This window comes from Dipodomys merriami, unplaced genomic scaffold (genome assembly GCF_024711535.1).
Source record: "Dipodomys merriami isolate MVZ:Mamm:240054 unplaced genomic scaffold, mDipMer1.0.p SCAF_3, whole genome shotgun sequence".
NCBI classification, from domain to species: Eukaryota; Metazoa; Chordata; class Mammalia; order Rodentia; family Heteromyidae; genus Dipodomys; species Dipodomys merriami.
Genome location: NW_027204492.1, coordinates 35,224,647 through 35,249,288, shown reverse-complemented (window position 1 = coordinate 35,249,288; position 24,642 = coordinate 35,224,647). Strand labels below are relative to the sequence as shown.

General features: G+C 35.5%; 1 protein-coding gene across 7 annotated transcripts in view; it reads left to right on the top strand.

Annotated features, from left to right (window-relative positions):
• Positions 1 to 16,953, top strand: part of Pak3 (p21 (RAC1) activated kinase 3) — a 270,788-nt gene extending 253,835 nt beyond the window's left edge. For all 7 annotated transcript variants that reach the window (XM_070039896.1, XM_070039900.1, XM_070039895.1 and 4 more), the window contains 2 exons: positions 8,679 to 8,816; positions 10,259 to 16,953. In XM_070039896.1, coding sequence (XP_069895997.1) covers positions 8,679 to 8,816; positions 10,259 to 10,348 — 228 coding nt within the window. In that variant the 3' untranslated portion in view covers positions 10,349 to 16,953. The remainder of the gene's footprint in view (positions 1 to 8,678; positions 8,817 to 10,258) is intronic.
• Positions 16,954 to 24,642: the final 7,689 nt, after the last annotated feature.

The following is a 24,642-nucleotide window of genomic DNA, read 5'->3' as shown; positions in this document are numbered from 1 at the left end:
TCCACCTAAAAATTATGAGTAACAGTGGCAAATCCTACTAGAAATCATGTTCAGATCTGCCTGTCTCAGACTTAGCAGTCCAGTAACATTATTTTTAAAATGCTGTTACTTAAACATGTATGTCCATGATATGTCATTTTCTTCTTCAAATTTGCTTCTCCTGAAAATAGAGTTTATCATTGTAATGTGAAAGCTACTATGTACTTACCACATATATTTAGAGTCTATATTATAGCCATCAGTCTAGCTGTTCATGATGAAGGGTGCATTATATTTATGTCCAGGTATCGATAAATTCAAACTTGTTTTCTACATTAACAGGCTCCTTATCATCCTCTTTTTTTCAGCCTTAAAACTTCATGCAAATGTTAGTTTTCTCACTTTTGTTAGAGGATCATGGTTATAGTTAGCTTGTATATCTATGGCAGAAAGTCAAGTAGAATTAGAGATCTCTAACCACTGAAACACAGAAAATAGGTCCAAACTTCATCTTTTTCCTCCAACCGCTGGAAGCTGTGCTGTGGATTGGAATGTCTGGGTTTGATGGCGCGTGCTCATTTGGAATTAAAGTCAGACATAAACTTCCTGAGCACCAGAGAAGCAAGCATACTCTGCTAGCACTCAGTCAATATTGTTTTGAATGTATTTCAGGAGAAGCTGGGAGCATTCCCTTCTTTTTCCGTAAGCCACTATGGAACAGCAAAGTTTATTGATGAGTTGTTGACATTCTTCCTTTTGAGGGCTAACCTATGCTGAAAAGGAGGGCAAGCAGAGAGTTGGGATACCTACAAGTAAAATAATTATAGAACAGTAACGAGGTTCCTTTTTAATCAGAAAAAAAGATTGCCTGTCAAAAGACAGACAGTTCTTAAGAAGCATTGATTGTCAAAAATTCAGCATAGGAAAATGGGACTTAGCCATAGGAAAGCTGAAAGTCTCATTTAGAGTGTAATTCAGAAGCAGACAGCTCAACCTGGTGAATTATGATCCAGAAGACAGCCAAATAAGAAATTGATTCCACAGCAAAGTAAAATCCAAGAAACTCTGACCTAGAGAAGAGGAGGGAAAGATAGTTTAAAAATATGGGGACCAGAGGCGCACTGTTGGCCAAGTCTGACATTTCCTTATCCTATGATTATCTCTCCATTCTTCAGCATGGTTTGGGTATAATCCAGGGATGTGTATGGCTAGTTCTCTAACAGTTCTCATACTCATAACAAGTAGTTAAGACCCTCAGAATAAAATTTTATTCTAAAGAGAATAATCTTGGATTATTATGATGTGCATTTGCCCAATGAAATGCCATTCACATGATTTTCCACCTCCCATGGCTTTTAAGATACACACATTTGCCAATGAAAAATGACTTTGCCAAGAATGTCAGGGTTTTCTTTGTAATTAAGGTTTTTTTCTGACCTTTGATGTCGTTTTGAGTTATGCTTTTCTAATCTAGAAGCAATATCATTTTAGAAAAACGTTTGCATTCTTATGAATAGTTACTCTGAAATATCTTGGAAAAGGCTCTCAGTAAAGAAGGTTAAATTCATTAAGAAAAATCTTGGTTTTGCTGCAGGGAAAGTCAGAGTTTAAACCATATTTCAAGAATCAAGCTAGCTTTTTTGCTACAGCATTCCCTGTGATTTCTTTCTTTCCTGTATTTTTGAAGGAAATTTTTAAAAAATTGTCTCCTTACTCAGATGGCAAAGTATCCAATAAATGTGAGAGAACTGGAAAAGGAGCTTTCTAGTGTCCCCACTAATTTTATATATTATGTGAGTTGAAGAGTGAATTATCTTCCCAATTGTACCAGTATGGAATTCCATGACCTTATATAGGTTATCTCTTGCTGAGCTTCCATTTCCTATTGTTTCTGATTAGTAGAATTAGATTAGTCAAGTGATTATTTTCCATTAGGTTCCACAAAACTCTAGAGTTGCTTAGAGTTCCTTGGGTTGTTATAGGGCCAGAGGGAAATCTCCTGGTAGAGTTCTTGGTTCCTGCAAAATAGTTTATTTTCTATATTGAGTTATCACATGAGATTTACTTTGGTAAAGACAGAATATGTGGGTTCCTTCCTTTGATTTTGTGTACTTTGACTACATGTGGGCTCCAGCTTTCTATAGCTCCGTCAAAAGGGTATCAATAGAGTGAGTGTTGTCTTTAAGAGTGCTTTCAAAGGAATAATCTTCAGAAAACACCTTTGGGACATTTGTCTGATCATTTCCAGATTAAATCCATATCCTATATAATGGAAAGATCTTCCTTGTCTTACCAGGCAAACACATTGATCACAGTGGGAAACATGCTGCATGTGGGACTTGGTAACCTCATGTTGATTGTAATACTAGAGAGAAACTGGTGAAGAACACTAGTGATAAAGATGTTACATGAACATATAGTCTACACTCCGCAGGATGATGGAAAAGGTTGTATATTGTTCTATACAGAGCTGTTCAGCTGATTAGCTACCCTTAAGAAAAGTTGAAATCAGTTTATGTGAACAATAATGCATGTTTCTCAGATCACATCACAGTCAGCTTGATTTAATCTGAATATGGTAATTAAAAAAAGAAAAGAAAAGAAAAGAAAAGCCCCAAAGAATCAGGGATTTAGTTAGTTCTTCCCTGCTCTAAATGTTCTGGGATGAGACATGAACAAATGTACAATGTTGAAAGGTATCTATGACAGGAAATTGGGTGTGGGCTGAAGAAGAAATGGGAGATTTGGATAATAATGTGTTAAATATAGATGACAAATTTTTTCTGAATAAGTTTTCTCATTTTAACTTTATTTTAATTTGTAAGTAACATACTAATGTGATGAAGTGTAATATTTTAATAAGTTTTTTATTGTGAAAATACTGTACAGAGGGGTTACAATCACTAAAGTGTAATATTTTGGCATGTACATATAGTCTATGCTGACCAAATCAGGGATATTAGCATTTCCATCTCCTTATCAGTTCAGATGGTACTGACCTAATTAGCATATATTCCTTAATTACCTGTTACTATCAGTCTACAGGGAAATGTTTATTTTAAATGGCTTTTAAAGGATGAAACAAAAAAACAACAAAGTCCTTGTCATAATTTGGTGTCAGATGAGAATTTTCATGCAAGACAGGAAGGAAGCTAAAGCAAATCACACTGCTTTTACAGAAGACTATTAAGTTGAATCAAATATGGTATCCAATCCTAACTTAGTGATTTAATTTTGAAGATTGGTGCTTGTTTACTGTTTTCAGAGGAAAGAAAATGTTAGGGCTATCTGAAATCCATCAATACATCATAAGCAACAATATATTCTGGACTTTAACCTCTGAAAATTCAGTCCATGAACAAACTAAGTCAAGATGTCAAGTCACTCATTGTCAAATCTTGCTTATTAAACAATGAAAGTCTAAAATGATAAAAGAATCTGGAAGTCAGTAAATTACAGACAAATACCAGAATGTACATGCTACATATAATGTTTCTTCTCACACAGAGAGAGAAATACAGTATGCAAATTTTCGAAGTGGACACCTATGTTTCATTCCCAACTTCCAAGATAGAGAGAATGATTGGCTGCAAAATAATCTGCTTCCTCTGTAAAAATAAACTAAGGCAGTTGTTCATAATGAATTTTCCTTAGTTCTTGACTATCCATGTTTCCCTCTGCTGGAATTAACTTAGAGACTGGGAAGAGAGGTGGTTTTGTACTGCAGTCCAGATAATGGGCTATGGATGCATAACATCTGGATCCAAATACTAATTCTTGCATTGTCAATTATTAATTTTAATCCCATGGGACCATTTACTTTCTTGTCAATGATGATTGTTATAGTCTACCTCAGGAGGTTGTTGTGTGAATTACATGAGTAATAATTATTCAACAAATCTTATATCTCGGCATACAGATATTGAGATACAGGTAAAAGCTTTTTGTTTTGTTTTTTTTATAGCTTAGGTACATTCTAAGTTTAATAGACTTTTGTGAATTAGGCCTTAAGCCCATGTACCTACCATGTATGATAGTTTCCATGGAAAGTGTATTTTGGGACCCCAATATTTGTGTTACTAAAAGAGTTTTTGTTTTTACTACACCTTTATCCTGTTTGTAAAGTGTGTCTTCGTATTGATTCTGAAGTCTTTTATAGTTGCTAACACATTTCCATATAAGTCCTCTGGTTTGTTTTTTGATGTTTTAACACAAACTTTATAAACTGTTATAATGAACTGAAGTCACAAACTAAAGCTTTTTAATTAAATGGTTAGTTCTGTTGCAAAACTGACTTAATGAAAATTTATTGGGTACATATGGATTGTTTTGGAACTTCTTTAAAGAGATGTGGTCATTTCTATGATGACTGCTTTGATCTTTCCAAACTTGAGGAAATTGCCAATAAGGTAAATTGAATTATCCCTTCAACTGGATAAACTCATTTTCTCTTAGTGCTTAGGTAAATTTAGTTGCACATCAGGGTCAGTAATATCTGTGTTCTATGTCAAGATAAATATCTAAATAGAGTTATGCAGAATTCTGAAACATTACAAACCTTACAAACTTTAAGTAATGTGTATATCACAATAAAGCCGTAATTTCTGCCATTCATTGTCCTTTTCACATTATAAATAAAGCCAGTTAAGATGAAACTCATATTGCTTCATGTTAGGGGGAAAAAGCAGACCTTTTATTTTTTTATTAGCAGATTAATCAAGAGAAATTTCTGTGCTCTAAGTGAGCCAGAGAAGATAAGTTTCTGGACTGTTTCAAGTTCCAGAAACTATTTCTTTTCTCCCTCAGCTCTTTGAGTTTGTCCATATTAGACACTTTGTAGTCATCTTTCTCTAGTTTTCCACCCTTGAATTTTTGGCATTACTAGCATTTGAACACAGGAACTCTCACTTACTAAGCTAGCTAGCTCTCTACCATTAAGTCATGCCTCCAAGTGTATTTTTTACTAGGTATTTGTAAGATAGGCCCTTACTTCCGACTGACTGTTGGCCTGAGCCAAGATGCACCTACTTTAGGCTTCCCTTACTTGCTGGAATGTTACACATGTGCCATCATGTCTGGCATCCCTCCATGGACATGGAGTCATGCATAGTTTTCATCCCTGGGCTGGCCTGGAACTGCATTCCTCCTGTTAATTTTAGCCTTCCGCATAGATTAAGATGGCAGGTACATGCTACTACATATAGATATCAATTGAAAAGGAGTCTCCCAAACACCGAGGATTACAGGCACCACCCTCTATTTCCTTCCCTTTGATGGCAACACTTTATTTTCACTGCTCCAGGAACTCCTTTCTTTCTTCTACAATAAGCAGTGGCTAGTCAAAGGTTATCACATGCCAGGCTTCGTCAACTCAGAAAAGGTACTTCATCTTTGTGTATTTTATATTTTAATAGTTTAGGTTCTTAGCTTTAGTGCTTCTATACCAATCTCTCAAATTTCTAGATCAAGTAGATGTATACATTTTGGCTTCCTTTTCATTCACAACAAAAACACTCATTAAGCACCTATTTTGAACAAATTGCTGCCAAATTTAGATATGATAATGACACAGTTACTACTTTCCATGGGTGTTTGGTCCAAAAGAAAAGATAGTTCTGTAAACAAGGATCAAGTATTCATGAACCAATGTGAAATGAGATGTAGGTACAAAGGGCAATCGAGAGAATGAGTATCATAAACGGAGATTGCTGAGTGAGGAAAACTCAAGGATGCTCCTATGCTTTTTTACTTGTGTCAGAAATAACCAAGTATAGAAGTCACTAGTCTGATTTTCAGTAGCCAATTCATTTTCTTTGAATTTTCACTTGCTCAGATAAAACCAACATGTGTTTATTTATGATTGATTTATTTTTCTCAGTCTTTCTTCATTTAGGTCTTGACTTTGCTCTAAAAATCCCTTTTTCTCTCATTGTTATGTTAGTTACAACAGTACTTGTTTCTCATTAACAAAGGTGTGTGTAGTAATTTTCTTTTTTTTCTTTTTTATTCCCCTTCCTATCCCCCACCCTGCCATCCCCCGCTTCCTCCCCCCCCCACCAAAGTTGTAAATTTTGTTTTGTGACATAAAAACTTGCACATCTCATTGATGCAATGGGTCCACCTGTATCCCTATTTAAAAACTCCACAAATTATATCAACATCAAATACAATGAAAGAAGGGGTTATACCATGGGGAAAGGACATATAAAGCAAGAAAGTAATTTTCTTTTATATGAAGATAGGCTTCAGCTTACACACAGGATGTATTCCAAAAGTTCATTTTTAAATTAACTCAGAGTGCATTTTCCCATAGAAGTGGCATTGAGCATGGTGATTAGATTTCCAGGCCAGTCCATAAAATCCAGTTTAGCCCACCTTATAACTGAAAAGTATGGACTTTTGCAATGGAAGTCAGTTGGAAATAATACTGTAGCACTTTAAATGAAAACAATAATTGAAAAAGAAGTAGTCTGGGGTTTTGTTTCCCTGAAAGGATAGTACTTGATGAAAAGCTGGTTTAACCCTAGGAGGACAAAGCAAGTAGATGAAGATTAGACACCAAGGCCTTTAAAATTTACTTTTAAATAATATTTTGGAGGCTTTTAAAATATTACAGGCAATTGTGTTCTTTGTGGAAACTTTGGAAAACTGAGAAGTGTATTTTAAAAAGTAAGTCACCAATAATATGGCCACTGGGAGAAAACTGTTTAGATGTCAATGTGCTTCAACCTTTTTCATGAGTATTTTTTAAATTGGCTACAATACCAGTATTTATGGTGTATCTACCTGATAAACCATGATGCAGTCATTAAAATGATATTTATGAGGAATATTTAAACATCAAAAACATGCAAGATATAGTGTTCAGAAAAAAGTAGCCTTGTTCTACTTGCCACCAGATGTTTCTGCGGGGGCAAGGAGATTGAAAAATTATTTGTGGTAATTATATTAAGAGCCATGATAGGGAAAGGATGATGAATTTGCAGCAAAGCTAAAGAGACATCAGGAGGAGTAAATCTTTTTTTAAAAAAACTAAGGTACCAAAACCTAATACAGTGACAACAGGGGATATACTATAGGGGGATGAACAGACAAAAGAAACAAAAAAATCAGTACATTAAAAACAACAACAACAAAGAAAAACCTCTTGTGTCCATGCCTTGGAGTTCATTTCAAAAATCTTCTTAAGAGTTAAGGAACCAGGAATCTGGCACTTGAAAGGTGGGAGGAGATCTGAGGGAGAGAGGTTAATGAATGAGAGGAAAAGAGGAAGAATGCAGTTATAATAATCAATACATATCCTATGAAATTAAGAAATTTGATCCAGGCACTGGTCACTCACCCCTATAATTCTAGCTATTCAGGAGACTGAGATCTGAGGATCATGGTTTGAAGCCAGCTTGGGTAGGAGTCTTTAAGACTCTTATTTTCATTTAAACACCAAAAAATGTCTGGAAGCAGAGCTGTGGCTCAAGTGGCAGAATACTATGAGCAAAAATGCTTAGGGACAGTGTTCAGCCCTGAGTTCAAGCTCCAGGATCAACATGCATGCACACAATTTCACAAGAAATTGTGAAAATAGGGGAGAAAGATGATGCATTAATTAATTAATTAATTAATTAAGATGCATTATACTTATGAACTGCTATGTTGAGAATGCTTGTCAAAGTAACCGCTGAGCTAAAGCCAGTCCTGAACTGCTATGTTGAATGGGTACAACTATTTAAAGATAAAATCATAATCGAAAAGATAGACTTAGGGAGATGTTCATATGGGCAGGCATGATGTTAGTGATAATATCTGGAAACAAATTCCAATTTATTCTTCAAGACACTGTTCTAATGCCAATTTCCTCTAAGATTTTTTTCTGAATTCTAGTGTAAATTGCCTTATCCTTGTATTTATGTGGTACTTCATAACTTTCTATATTAGTTCTTATCACTCTCTAGATGTATCCCTCCCTAGATAAATTGTGTGACCTTTGAAAGCCAAATTACTGTCTTGGATCATCAATGTCTAATGCCTCATGAATACTAAATGCTCTATAATTGTTTGCTCATGGGAGGCATGAAGAATGGTCAGATTGTTCCGCTATTAAGGACCTTCAAGGATGATTTACCTTTGTGATTACTCATGCTTCTGGGCCCAACTCTCTTTTTTTGAAATCTAGAAACTGATTCCTTCAGCAAACTATGAGTTAATGTGTCTCTGTTTTGATCTTACATGAAAATAATGTCAGAGATGTTTAGTAAGTATTACCAACTTACATTTTTACTATGGTTACATTATTTTCAGGTACCAAGACTACTAGTGTAAACTTTTCTTTCATTTCCCCTAATTTTAGCCAAAACATCATGGGAACTCTAACTTAAACCAATAGGGCTACAACTTCCAAAAGTATTTAAAAACTTGTCTACAACCAGTTGCTTCTCATCTATGCACTATCTTCTGTTTTTTTTTTTCATTTCTCAAAATTTATAATCTGTTATTTTCATCCCAGTTCTATTCATAGATATCCTTACTGCCAATATTATCCATTCTAAATGTTACAGAAACATTGAAATGCATGCCACTGGTCTTCTGTAATATGGAAATTTTAGGATACTGAGTATAAATTTGAAGAAAATTGGTCTGTGCATTCTGTGCTAACCCATGAGCTTAATATGTATGTGCTGAATAGATTCTATTTTTTTCTGTAGGCATTATATCTGATAGCCACTAATGGAACCCCAGAGCTCCAGAATCCTGAGAGATTGTCAGCTGTATTCCGTGACTTTTTAAATCGCTGTCTTGAGATGGATGTGGATAGGCGAGGATCTGCCAAGGAGCTTTTGCAGGTGAAAATAAAATAGGACAATTACAAAAAGAGAGTTATATTGAGCTTTCCATCTCAATGTGTGACAGTAGCCGAGTACTGTCAAGAGATATGTACTTTGAGTTAGGCAATTATCATAAGTGCAGGCATCAAATACATGGCTCAGTGACAGCTTGCTTCCTTTCTGAAAAGTTGGCAGTTTAATTTGAAAATATGTTTTGTTTTTCTGGAGTTTTTATTTTGCAAGGAAAAAAACATTGTGACCCTCTGGTGTTGCTTTTCTGTACCCCTGGATGTTGTATGCATGTGCTCTTGGGGAAGTGCTTTTAACATGATGTTTTAAATGTTGAATTTAATGTGATAGAACACTCTAGATAAAATGTCCTGTAGGCACTTAGAGAAGTAGAGCCAGAGTTTGGGAAAGATATTGTCATAGACAATAAGTTAATAGATTAATGAGGATATATTGAAACAATGAAATTAGAAAAAGGAGCTAGAAGATGGGAAGGGATGCGAAGGGGAAACAAAGGAGGCTACAATGCTTGATAAGAAATGTACTCATTATCTTGCCCATGTAATTGTAACCCCTCTGTACAGTATTTTCACAATAAAAAAGAAAAAAAAGAAAAAGGAGCTAGTAAGAGTCAAGTTCTGGTATATATGAGGTCGGAAAAGGAAGTGAAATCCAACAAAAAATTGGAAAAGGATTAGTTAGTATTTTATTGGAAATTCCCAAGAAAATACAGTGTCACAGGCCCCCAATGAGGAAGCCATTTCAAAGTCACTTGCACTAACTACCATAGAGTAGCTAAAAGAAAGAAAAAATGGTGGAAGCTAGGTGCTTGTGGTTCAACCTAGCTGACATCTGAATATTACAGCTCAATATAAACCCCAGCAGACAAATCCACAAGGCGTATATCCTGAATTAACTAGCAAAAAGCCAGAACTGGAGGCATGGCTCAAGTGATAGAATATAAGCCTTGAGTAAAAAAGCCAAATGAGAGCTTGAGAGCCTGTGTTGAAGTCCCAGTGCCAACGTTAAAAAATAAAAACTAAAAAAAAAAGAGAACAGGGAAATGATGGACACACAACATTATACTTCACAATTAGAAAGCTATTGGTTTCAGAGCAAAATTATTTAATGGTCCAATGAAGACATTTTCAAGCATGAGCTCTGCCCCAGATAATTTCATCAGTCTAAGAAAATCACTAAGTCCATTTCAAATTCAGCAAGCATTTACCAGAAACACAAAAGTTTCTAGCCATGCCAGTCATTTTCCAAAGGGTTGCATGATACTAAAAGACAAACTATAATCTGAAGGAAAAAGCTGGCCCAAGCTTTTTTTTCATTAAATGGTGTTTAGTTGGGTGATACAGTTTAATGAAGAAAAGGATGCTGGAAGAGGTAAAGCAATATACTGGTTGGGGGAAAGAATTCCAGTAATTTTTTTCTTCTTTATACAGCATCCATTTTTAAAATTAGCCAAGCCTCTCTCCAGCCTGACTCCTCTGATTATTGCTGCAAAGGAAGCAATTAAGAACAGCAGCCGCTAGGACTTCAAGCCTTACCCTCTCCATCTCCTTCATGAGTAAGACTGAAATAGAACTGCTGCAGGAAAGATGAAGACAAGACAGTCAAAGGGGGTGGGGAGTTCTTAACTTTCAAATGAATAGATACTTCTTATAAGCCTTTTTTCCTACTCCCTCAGATTACGTAATTTATTTGTAAGCCTGAACTGCAGCCCCATTGGGGCAGCAATGTTGAAGTGACCATCAAGTGGTCACTTCTACTGTGAAGCGAAAGAGCCAGTAGTGAATCCCCTCATCTTGTGCATTCACTTTGAAGAAAAAGAATTCTCAAAGATGCACTCTCCCTCTTCATAGTGTTGTGTTTGTTTTTAAGTTAGAGAGTAGTCCCTCGTGCATTCAAACCTCCTTCGAACCCCTTACCCAATGTGGTGTTTTTCACTCGCATTGTCATTAGATGTCCAGAAAACAAGATGTCAAAATGTTTTTTTAAAAAAAGAAAAAAACTCAAAGAAAAAATAACAAAAAGAAAAAATCCTAACAAACAAAAAATAGAGCAAGTACTGTGTGAACATGTGGAAGTCCATGCCCTAATAGAGTTGCAATTTTTTATTCTTCTTCTATAGTGGTGGCTTGTGTACCTATTTTTCTGCATTTGTATTGGAAAGGATTCATTTAAGACATTTTCTGAAAGCAGAGAGGAGTAATTGTATTCAGGAGAGGCTTTTAAAAACTATATATCTAAAGAAAGCTCAAATGGTGAAATCCTGTCACATTTTCAAAAGATGCTTAAGATGTAGTTGATTTGTCATGTACACTAACTTATTAACCTTCATGATACCAGAAAAAAGTTCATACTGAAACTGTGACATCTTTGTTGGGTGAGTCCAAGTTGTGCACCTTGAAAATCCTGATAGGAGAATCCATATTTAAGCAAAGATGAGGGTCTCTCAAAGATCCAAAAGTAAAACAAGGTACAAGTATAATACCAAAACCGTCATTGGACATTAAGTCAACAAAATTAAACATACCTAATTGAATTCTCTCCTGTGCTATGGAACACATGTTTTGTAAGAAACACATAGATCCATCACCCAACATTTCTTTATGCTACAATTAATTTATTTTGACAAGTTATAATACTTTCAAAGTTTTTTAATGATCTGGAGAAAAATCTAGTAAGCATTCAACTCTTATTAGATATATCTCCAATGTTTTCCCCATTTTCCCTATGGATACCAAGTTCTGTTTCAAAATATGGTATGTTTATATTTAGTTTCTTGGACTTTTGTATTGCAAAAGCATGTTCAAAAATATCTTAAAATGCCCCAGTGAAAATCATTTTAATTTGCCATAGTATACTAAGAGATATCAATCCAATTGAATTCTTTTTTGTGTCTTAGGGAAAATTCTAAAACGTATTATTTCTCTATATAATATATAAAACAAATATATATACATATATATGTTAAAAATTCAACAGTTAAAAGTTCCTGGATCTTCTAAGAGTAGATAAATAACTGGAAGGTATCTGCATAGAAAAGGATATGCTTCTCTTTTAGTGTATCGTCAGTTTTGTAAGTCCTGGAAAATTGTTTTGCTAAGCTACTGGAAAGCTAGTAATCTATACTGTAGAAGGCTTCTTGTAATATATAAAGAATCTGAATAGAACCTATCTACATTCAGCAAGAGGGGGAAAGACATCAATGTTATAGGCCTGCCTCCTCTATGAGGTATATAGATCCATCAATCTACCCATTCATCTGTTCATCTGTCCATCCACTCAGTCATCTATTCATCCATCTATCATTTTCTTAAAATGAAAGCACTTTCTTTAGAATTTCTGCTAACCATATAATGCACATACTTATGTTTAGAAGATGACACCACTGATGTATTTCCTATTTTCCTAGACTATAAAAATGTGAAGGGGCTTACACCCCTCCCCCATGACAATATCCACAGTGGGATTAACAAATGTGTAAAGAAAATCAAATGATGATTTGAAGCATACTATGTTATACTTTGTAAAGACTTGTCTTGGCTTAAAATTGTAATGCCACACTGCTCTAATGAGAGACAAAGGCCTTAATTTCTGTTTTATTTTAAAATCAAAAGTTTGTTTTTCACTCATAGTGCCAGGGAATTCAATTAAATACCTGGGATACAAATCAAATTCAAGTTTGATGACTATGTGCTGCCAATAAAGAGAGCCAACATCACCTGGTTGAAATCCTAGTTGTCAATTAGCATCCCTTATATACATAAAGACCTTTTTCCTTGTTGTTTTGAAGACCCTGGAGCAGTGGTCTTTGACAGAAATGGCTGCTCTTTCTGCTTTTAGTTCAGCTTATTAACACTGAGGAGCCAGCTACTTATTTACCACCACTTTGTACCAATACTTAATGGTATACCCCAATTGGCATTGCTCTTACAAATTTACCTACATGTAAATGTTCAAATGAGAGCAGCTTTTAAAGCCCCTTCCCTGTTCTGGAGAGTTATGTATATTTCTAATAAGTATTAGAAGCTGTTTCTCGTGCCAAAAATGATGCTGAAGGATTCACATAGGAACCCTGAAACAACTTGGACTCCAGATGGTTAATGGTTTATTCCCTTTCCTTAGATTTTTTAAAATTCATCTTGACAAAGATGAGTCTATCCAGATCTTTAGTCTTGTTAGAGTGCCCTGATATAGTTGAGGGCACATGGTTGAATGTCGATTCCAAATACCCTGAGATAGGAATAGGGCACTGGGAAAGTCAGGGAAGGGTGAGAAGCACAGTAGAGATTATTTATTTAAGAAAGAATAGAACACTAATGTTGTAGCAAGGATCTGGTGCGTTGTCATAATCCTGTGAGGATTTTGGGATGATTCAGTCCCCTCAAATCAGTCACCATGTTGGGTAATGACTTCGTTCTTGCTGATCTTGTCGATGTGTCATTGTAAATATTTGTGCGTCCATGTTCCATTTTTGGCTACTGGATGGCCAATCACGTGAGAAGATTTAAGTCAAGTATTTATTCTTTAATTGTGTTATTCAAATTCCTTTCAGGCTTGTGAATTGCACATCAATGTTTGATTTTCACCACTTGGTCCTCACATCTATCTCTCCCCTGTGAAGCACATTCCATTGCTAAAAGAAAAAGAAATATAAAATTGCTTCCTGCTGTCTATATAACTGTTTTGATAGTTTGAGATGTTTGTCTATAAACGATATTTCTCAGCTCAAAGGTTGTGTAAATAATTATATTCCTTTGCTTAATGAGTTATTTCTATTTAGGCTGCCAGTTCGTAGAGAGATTCTACCAAGTCACTTTTAAATAATATAAACAGGGATTACAGCTATGTAAAAAATTAGTGTGCATATGGGCAAGACTGAAAACACAGAAAATTGAAATCAGTTGTTAGGGTGGTGGGATTATGTAAAAAATTTCTTTCTGAAATTTTCTTTGATATCATTATATTACTTTGTGATGAGTAAACATCAGAAAGGAAACCATAGAAACATAGAAAAGATGCTAGAAGCAGATGTCTTCTGGCCAGAGCCCAGAGCATGCAGGGCACAAATATTTGCTAGTTACAAATATTTCATAGGCTTTATACTTGCCTGGGTGCTGAGGTTGGCACACGCTCAGGTATGGCACGTGCTTTCTTAGGAGACAATTAACTAAATCAAAGCTAGGGAGATGTCATTCCTAGAATTCCAAATACATCCTTCTGCTTTAAAACAGGCTGCCCTCTGCTTTGGCATGGCATCCAGATGTCTATTGTGCTTGTTTTGGACTGGAGGTGTGGCCATTTGATTAGTTCCTTTGATGATATTTGTTCTACTGCTACCTTTCTGGATTTTCAAGTACCATTTTGAGGAAATACAAAGATAGAATCCCTAGCTCCCACCATTTCCTCATTCCAAAAGATTTTACATCATTCAGATAAGGTTCTTCTTTTAATGACCAATAAACAGGCCTCACTGATTTCAAGAGAAATTATGACTTTCAATTAAAACCCGAATGAAATTATTACAACAAATATTTAGAATTTTCTGTGCCTGTGGGCATTCAATTACAGTCTTACTCACTTTGGCTTAGGATGGCCTCCATATGCTTTTGTACTGCTAAGTTACTGATTCATGCAGTTAGTGTCATTTTTAAGAGAAAGGGAGATCATCTACCAAAAGAGAGGAATTTCCTTCTAACTCACTAAAGAAGTTTTGGGTAAGGAGTTCACTAATGAGGTAATGGCCTCATGAATAATAGTTTCATCAAAAGCAGACCTTATACCTGGAAAAGTTACAGGCTTTTTATTAGGCCATTCTTATGAAAGTCTTAACCCTAATATCCCAGCTGAAATTTGTGGTCCCTTTTTGAGCCATTTGCAGTTAATATTCAGTTAAACAAAGGTGAGGCTAATGGTACAAGCATCTCCCAGTCTCAGAGAAATAAGGACTTGAAGTTCAATGTTTATAAACTGACAGTGTAATGGGCCTGGGATTTTGAGTGAACTTAACACACAATTCTGAACATATATTTGCATGTGGACTTAGAAGGAAATACACAGGGCCTTGAAATAGTGGAATTATTTTTCTAAGAAAGAAGGTTTCATAGAAGATTCATTTCTGTTATGATATTTCTTTCAGTTAGCTTTATTTTTTCACTCATTTTCTGATCCAGACTCTTTTAATGAGTGACCCAATATATCTAAGACAATTTCTCATTCATCCGCATTGGGAATGTCCATTTATTATTAAACATTACTGAAGTGAATCTGCAAATATGGGAACTAAGATATCACTGCCACATGCACACCCTGGCATACTAAATGTACTATTCAACTTGTAGCATTTACTGCCACTTAATTTGGTGGAATTTGTAGGATTAACTTATAGATCTGGTTAGTGCCTCAGTGTCTCCCTCAGAAGCTGCCATCAAGTGAATGCTATCCCATAATGCCAACAGTAAGGCAGGTACTACTCTCACATGATTATGTACCTAAGAGAAAATTGATAGCAATTCCACGGAGTGTCTCAGATGTAGTGCAAGTAATACTACACTAAGAAGGACACCTGAATTTTAATATGGGCTTTATTCCTAACTATTAGACCTTGGACAGGTCACCTAACATTTCCATGGCTATTTCTTCATCTGTAAAATGTGGATATTGGACTAGCTACTCTCCAGTCTTTCCAAAAACTAAAATATTGTTGTATTATATTATATTGACTGCCTTTCAAATTCAAACCTGATAAAGTGATGGCAAATATCGCATGCTTAGACCTGGGTCTCTTATTTTACAAACAACAGAACTATGTAAGATAGAAAAACTCAATTCAATGAAGTTGATATGCTACCAAGAAATGTTGATATAAAAACTTGTGGCAGCCTTCCAGTTTATTTAGAATTATTTTGTTCTTGTTTTAATGTCATTTTACTGTTGAGTGTTCCCAGCTTTCATTTTTTATACTCTTTGTATGTAAAGTCTGGTTTTCATTAAGCTGTGGCCAGTATTTGCTACTAGAACAGAAATACATCATCACATTTGGTAGAAGAGAACTGTACTTGGGTCTCTCTTTTCCTATGAAGCAGTGCTGGGCCTTATTGAATTAACCCTAAAGTGGCACAATATGACAGAACTCATGCATTTTAAAAGGTGAGACTACAAAGAATGAACCTAAGCACTTGCAAGTTACAGAGAGAAATGTAAAAGATAATTGCATGCCTTTTGTTTTAAGACGTGTTAAGAAATTAAGTTGTTGGGAACCAACGATAGCATTCCTTATGATGATAACTCTGTCAGTGATTGCACAGTTGTATGAGCATGTGCTGGAAAGAGAGCAAAGTGCAAGTTAGATGGATGCCTGCCTACAGCAGAGTGCCAACCAGCCCTAAGTACAAAATTCAAGTTCAATGTGTGTGCTTGTGTGTGGTGTGCTTATGAACCTGCATATACTATATTCATTAGTGATGCTAAGATCTTTCACAGAATCCTACAACCACTAAAGGGTTGAATTTTAAATCTCAATATTATCAGCCGTTAAGAGCCAGATCACAATGGTACTGATACTTACTGGGATTAAACTCACAATATTCAGATAAAATAAGTTGAAGAGGATCTACATTTTCACTGTTTATCAGAATTGTATCTCATTTGGCTGTATGTTACTTTTGTCAAGATGTGTTATCTGTAAACCCATGTGTAGTGAAAATTCTTCTGTAAATTTGAATTAAAGATATTTATGGTCTTTTGTTTGATTTTTAAGTAAGTTATTTCTTTTGTGGACTTGCTGATGGTATGGTTCCATCCTTCTGACCTCAGCATCCAATTGTTTTAAGGATTTTGTTTCTGTTATTGTTATTTTAAATTGTGGTTGAAGCAATAGAAAATTGAAATATGGATTGTGCATGACTGTGTCTTGAGTGTAAAAATATTGCAGTTTGAAACTTGGACCTAAAGTATTGCAAATAAAATGACAAACATCAATAAGCTGGGCTTCTCTCTTCTGTCACATTCCTGCCAACTCTCTTGTAATTAATCATTTTACCAACTTCACACATTTTAGGGTAGAATTGTCTCATAGGCATGGAGGTAATAAAGTGCACAGCCTCATGAGAAATACAGAAAATACTGACAATAATTCAGAGTTTCTATCTTGACTTTATAGGCAATATATCAAAGAAGGGAATATTGTACTTAGTGCAGAAACAAAGGTAGGCAAAAGAAAACCACAAAAAGAAAGTATATACAACAAATGATTTATTTCTTTGGTCATATTTCTTCTTGGGAAATTCTGAACATGTAAAGTCATCTGCATAACTTTTAGTTTTTGTCTTCTATCTGGTTTCATGGTCTGCATAAAAATTCCAAACTAACATTACTAAGAATCTTCACTCACCCACTCATTCCTTTAAAAAGCATTTATTGGGCTTCTGCTATGTGTCAAGAACTGTGGACATTTCTTCTAAAGATAACTTCTTTTCAAAATCGCTTCTAAATGTGACTACATGACAGTAAAACTCATTGAAAGCTGCTAAATGCATTCATTGCAGTCAGGCTTAGAAACTCTTCAGTCTTTAAAACTCAAGAACAACCTTAACACTTAAGATAGAGGTTTCTTCTATCATTAATACTGGTAATGTGTGCATAGTGTTCCCTTTAGAGTGTATGGGTGCATGTGTGATTATATATTTTCATGTAAGTGGATACACACCATTTCCCTGCAAATGGATAAAATATCTTAACAAATGTTAATTGTAAGTTCACAGTACTTACATGCAAATGTTATTCGTGTGTGTGTGTGTGTGTGTGTGTGTGTGTGTGTACTGGGGCTTGAACTCAGGAGCAGAACACTGTCCCTTAGCTTTTTCACTCAGTGCTGGCACTTGAGCCACAGCTCCACTTCCAGCATTTTGTTGGTTAATTGGAGATAATAAGAGTCTCATGGACTTTCTGGCCTGGGCTGGCTTTGAACTAAAAACCTCAGATCTCAACCTCCTGAGAGACTAGAAATATAGGTGTGAGCCACCAGTCCACAGTTCCATAGCCTCTTTTGTTCTTGCTTCAGATTAACTAGATCACATGCCTTCAATTCAGTTGAATGTCTGAACTACAGATCCCACTGAGGCTACTTTGTAATTAAGCGTTTAGGTCTGAAGCACAATGAAATCCTTTTGTATAATAAATATATGCTAAAATAATTTTTAGAGTTCAGATGTCATACTTATAATGACATCTCATATCCCTCTAAGCAGTAATTTTCTCTATTTTAATGAGGGTAAAATGAATCAAAGTTTGTAAAGAATTAAAAAGTTAACCTATCAGCATGTTTATTTCTGCCATATACTAAATATTCAATAAATAAGAGTTGTTAATTCCTATTTATGTTTCAAAAAGTCCTCATTGATTGGAATACCTTTAATTATATCCATTGCTCTGAGTGAATTGAAGCCAGTAATTCAAAAGTAGAAAAGAGAGTTTCCTCTTACAGTATGGTAGCTTTAAATATCTTCTGGTCTTAAATGCTTACCTTCTCTAGCCATAAAAGAAATATAAATCAAAACAACATTGAGATTCCACCTCGCCCCAGTTAGAATGGCCATAATCAAGAAATCAAATAAAAACAGATTCTGGAGGGAATGTGGCCAAAAGGGAAGCCTACTCCATAGTTGGTGGGAGTGTAAACTTGTTCAACCACTTTGGAAAGCAGTAAGGAGTTTCTTCAAAAGACTACACATAGAACTCCCCTATGACCCAGCAATCCCACTTTTGGGCATTTACCCAAAAGATCACAAACAAGACCATACTAAAGTTACCAGCACAACTATATTTATCACAGCATTATTCACCATAGCTAAGATATGGAACCACCCAGATGCCCCTCAGTAGATGAATGGATCAAGAAAATGTGAGATAGATAGATAGATAGATAGATAGATAGATAGATAGATAGATAGATAGATAGATAGATAGATAGATAGATAGATAGATAGATAGAATGAAATTCTATGCCTCCATCAGACACCTCCCCATTTGTTAGGAAATTGAAAGACTTGGAAAACTCATATTAAGAGAAGTAAGCCAGGCCTAAAGAAACCTATGTTCCATGTTTTCCCTTATTTGCAATAACTAGCATATGTCTAGGGCAAGCAGAAAAGTTCAAAAGCTATGTACATATGACCATATAGGTTGATGCTAAGCGAAGTGAGCCCCAAGATAGGGACACAAGACGTTTTATCTTGCTTGCTGTTGTTTTTAATGTACTTATAATGTACTATGTGATTTTCTTTGTTTCTATGTTCTTCCTCCTTGGTATGACACGTTTTCACTGTATTTGATTCCAGAGCCCTGTATCTTGTATATACATTTTTCCAATTTGGGGAGGGGAAGGGAAATAACAAAATGCTGAAATAAGGGTACATGTTGACCCATTGTTGCAATGAGATGTACAAAGACACTATGTTGAAAATGAGGAAAAAGATGGTAGAAGAAAAACAAAAGAGTGGCTAACAATGCTTGATAGGAAATGTACTCGTTACCTTACTAATGAAACTGTAACCCCTTTGTACAGTATTTTTACAATAAAAAATTAAAAAATCTTCTGGTCTTGAGGGCTCTCATTGGGAAAAATGTGCTCTGTGAGTCTTTCCCACCCAAAACTAAAATAAGGTGATTTATCATATTTAATTTAGACTTCAAAGAAGCTGAATAAAAAGAAACCATACCAGTGTGTGTGTGTGTGTGTGTGTGTGTGTGTGTGTGTGTGTGTGTGTGTGTGTGTGGTCTGTTCACTTTTAATTACCTTCACTACAATCAATCTGAGCCAACCATCTTTGTCCCCACTTGGATTATTGTAATAGCCTGTTTTTTTTTTCATTGTCAAGGTAATATACAGAGGGGTTACAGTTACATAAGGTAATAAGTATATTTCTTGTCAAACGTTGCTGCTTCTTTCATTTTTTCTCCTACTTTAACCAGTCTGTTGCCTTTTATTTGTACATTGATGTGTATTATTGGCAGAGCATTCAACAAAAATCAGAATCCTCTAATGATTCCATATTTCTCTCAAAGTAAAGACAAACTCTTGATAATGAAGTTGACCAAGACCTCCCTGTGCATATGCCACTCCTGCCTTTTCACTATTCTCTTCAATTCTGCCCCTTTCTCATTCTATTCTAGGCATACTGGTTTCTTTCCTATTCCACAAAAATTTATGTTGTCCTCCAAGCTTATGTGGTGGTCTATGTCTTCAGATGGAACAATCTTCCCTCAGAAATCCATATTCTCATCTTTTGTTCTCTTCATCTTTCCTTGATATATTATTTTTCAATGAGGAACACGTTGATCTTTCCATTTAAATTGAATTCCCTGATGTGTCTTTCCTCAAGACATCTATCAGACTCTGCCAGATATTTATGAACTATGCTTGTTCTTTGATATCTTCCAGATGAATGTAAGCTCCAGCAAGGTTGTCATTCCCAGATACACAGTCCATCCAATAAAGTTTAGTTGGATGGAGGAAAACTTAGTTTTGTTCTTGAAACTACTACTTTTGGTTGTCACAATTCTTAGCTGATCATTGTCCTCCCTTTCTAGTTTTAAGTTATACAATTCCCTTTTCATATCCCAGTCATTCCTTATATGTGAGTACTGCCCAGGATATGCCCATGATCTGTTTTAGTCATGCTATGTTTAATTCTACCTATATTGGAACTCTAAAATTCTTATCTCCAGCCCATATATCTCATCTAAGCTGTAGAAACGCACTGTAAATCCATCTCTCTACTGAAAGTCTCCACTAATATGTCTTAAAGACCCTTAATATTCAAATTGTCCAAAGCACTATCTCATATGTTTTAATCTTTTTAATCTTTTTTTTTTGTCGGTCGTGGGGCTTGAATCTCATATGTTTTATAACAGATACTTTCATTATGTTTACTCTCTCATCACCACTCAAGTGATAAATCCAAGCATCTTTCAGTAAATGGTCCTGCGACAAATTGATAGCCACTTCCAGAAGGATGAATTTAAACTCTTGTTACATTCCATACACAAGAATAACTCAAATGTATCTGAGGCCCAAATATAAAAACCCTAAACTTCAAAACCTTAAGAACAGAAAGGCATAAATCTTTGTGTTGTTGGTATAAGCACTTATTTTTAGGTCTTACATCAAAATCAAATAGATCAATGGGGTATCATCAAAGTGCTTCACAGGGCCCTATCAAGAAAGAGAAAAGACAACCCACAGGGTGGGAAAAATATTTTTCAAGCCAAAGTTTAAACAACTAAGTTCCCAAATACGTAAATAACTCCAGACAAAGGATCTGAATAATTCTTTTTTCAAGGAACCATTGAGAACATGAGCATCATTATCTTTCAAGCAAATGCAAAAAAAGAGACAAAATTTATTGATGTTATATAACAAACTTTGTGTGGTTTGACCATCACCTCCCCATTTCTCTCACTTCATTGTACTTGTATCCACCAGTCTATGCTTTATCTAAGTATTTGACCCTTTTTAGAATCCACATATAAGTGAGATCACCAACCTATTTCACTTAGCATACTGAATAAATCTAGAGGTTTAATATGCAACACAATAACTATAGTTAATTAAACTGTATTAGAAAGTAACCATGGGGCTGGGAAGGTGGCTCAGTGGTAGAGCACTTGCCTTGCATGCCTGAGGCCCTGGGTTCGATTCCTCAGCACCACATAAGCAGAAAAAAAGCCGGAAGTGGTGCTGTGGCTCAAGTGATAGAGGGACAGCGCCCAGGCCCAGAGTTCAGGCCCACAACCAGACCCCCCAAAAAAGAAAGCATTCCAAATCTACACAGTACCCATGGCTCATGTCTAAAATCCTAGCTACTTATGAAGCTAAAATCTAGATAACATTAGTTCAAAGCCAGCTTGGACAGAAAAGCTTGCTAGAGTCCATCTCCAAAATAACCAGCAAAATGCAGGGGTGGGTGTTTGAGTCAAGTGGTAGAATATCAGTTTAATGAGCACATAGCCTTGACTTTAAATCCCAGTAACACAAAAATGTTATATTTTTTATTGTAGGTTCACTAAGAGAATAGATTTCACTTAATCACACTGAACTAGTGCCTATAAGAAAAAAATGGGTATAATTTGCTTGACTATATAATGATTGCACAGTGTCTATCAAAGCATTATATTATACAAAATCAAGTATAGTATATGTGTTAGTTATATAAAAATACCAAGAAGACTCACTAGGATGGAAGTATTAAAAAAGAGATACTAAAAGTACTGCCAGTTTTGTTGAGAAGTCTGAACCCTCACAGTGAAGATGGGAATGAAAAATGGTGTTTTAGAAAACTATTGCAATGGTTCAACACAGAACTTCCTAAAGATTTAGTAATTATATTCAAAAAAATTAAAACACACATCCACACAAAAACTCATACACAAACATTCACAGAAGAATTATTCATAATGGGACAAATTGGAACAACCCATATTTTCATCAATTATTATGTTAATAAATAAAAGTGTGGTGCATCACGCAATAGAAAATTATTTGAGTCAAGTGTAGTCATGCTGTTCTGTGGATGAACTTTGAAGACACTGATTTAAAGTGAAAAAGCCAGATATAAAAGGCCATATTTTGATGAAGTTATGTGTATGAAATGTTAGAATAGCCAGGAGATAGTGACTCAGTTCTTTAATTCTAGCTACTCAGAAGGCTGAGATCTGGGATCATGGTTTGAAGGCAGCACAGATAGGGAAGTCCACGAGATGTTTATCACCAATTAACCATGCTAAAGCAACAAGTGGAATTATGACTCATGCGATAGAGCTTTCAATGAAAACTAAGGGTCAGTGCCAAGGCCCTGAATTTAAGCATATCAGCACACACACACACACACACACACACACACACACACACACACACACACACACACACACACACACACACACACACACACACACACACACACACACACAGAAAGTTTCTTCATACTCTTTTACTGTTTTCTTTCCATCCCACCAATTATATATAGTATTTGGTCATAAAGCAGTTCACGTTTTCTGGATTTTATATTGAAGTAATCAAGAAGGATGTACAGTCTCCCCTAGCCTCTTTTTGATTTAGCATAATTATTTTGAGATGCACACAGGTTGCTCCAAAGACATGTTGCATTATTTTATTGGATTACTTTGTAGAACAAGTCTATGTACAAATTGCCCATGCATGAAGTGTTAAGTTTGAGATTCTGGTAACAAATATTTAGTATGCTATTTGCATAGTTCTTGATACAGAATTCTAGAGATGCAGCTGGTAATATAGGCAGGTATGGGCAAGAAATCATTTTCTAAGGCAGAATATATTTTCAAAGAACAGGCCCAGGCTCAGGAATTAAAATGGCATTATCCTTCATCATTTATCCATTGTTCTGAGAAATTGTCAATCAGCTATTTTATCTGTGTTCCTTAACTTTTTTATCTTTGAAAACCAAGGATACCAACACTTCATATGTTTGTTATGGACATTAAAATGAGATCACTTATGTAAAGCACTGAGCATGTAGTCTAATGCAGAGCATTAGAGATTTTTTTCTTTTTCTTTTCTATTCTTTATTTGGGGGAAAATATTATCCTTTAAAGTGTCAGTGTCTTTGTGTTTAGTTGTAATATCGTAGTGCCATCTGGTGACCATATAGACTGATTACATTATCTGTATGAGATGTTATTTCCAATAAAAAATATATAACATATAACCCCTAATGAGATCTGGATTGGCATTGTAGAGACAGAGTGAAGGGTCTATTTGATTGTTGTTTTGCTAAGCCAATCCTTTGGAGATCCCTCCCCTGGCTCGGCTTCTTTTGAGGTCAAGAGGCCTGGTTTAAGGGAAAAGGAGAAGTACCTCCTCTGAGATGGGCAGAAGGCAGACTGAGTGTGTAAGCAAATCGATGAAGTCCATTTGGCTCTGAAAAATACGCTGGGAGAAAAGAGTTGGAATTTGCTCTTGTTGGGAGGCCTTATCTTCAAATATCTAGCCACTGTAACTTTGGCTTCCAGAAGGGTTCCAAGATAGAGTAACCCCAAATACCACCCAAATGTCTAAAATATAGTGTTAAAGCAAGACCCTCCTAAGTCTTCTAACCTCCACCATTTTGCTCCTCTGGGCTTGTAAACTAAAACCTGTACCATCAGAATAAAGCCAAGATTTCAGAATTCAGACTTGTACCTGACCTCAAGTTTAGTAAAAATTCTGTTCTTTTTAGTGTGTGTGGGGGGGGCTCTGTGGTTTTGAACTAAAGGTTCACTTGCTAAAACCATGCCTCCACCCTTCAATTTTCATAAACAACTCCCACTCCATCTCTACTTCCAGTAGAAATTCAATTCAATCCATAGCCACTCTTGTTGTCATCTCTCTATTGCCATCAATCCAAGTCCAAACAGACAATTTATTGAATATTAACTTTATTAGTTTGTGTAAAGCTGTATATATAGTGAAGGCACTTCAGAAGTTACATCAATTAGAAAAAACATAGTAGAAAATTAGTGAACTAAAACAAAGCTACAAAATATATTTGTTAAATGACTGTGTGCTTCCTGGACTAGACTAAGAACTACAACTATTGTGGGTTTTTTGTCATTGCAAAAGCTTTGAAATATTGTTGGTGGAGTTTGGGAGCAGGATTCAGAAATGCTTCATGGAGGAAATGGCATTTAGGCTGGGCCTTGCAGGAAGGGTTGAATACTGATAGATGAAGATGCAGGGAATTACATTTTATAATGACTGACTCTAGAAAACATTTTGTAGAAGTACTGAAAAACAAGAGGGTAAACA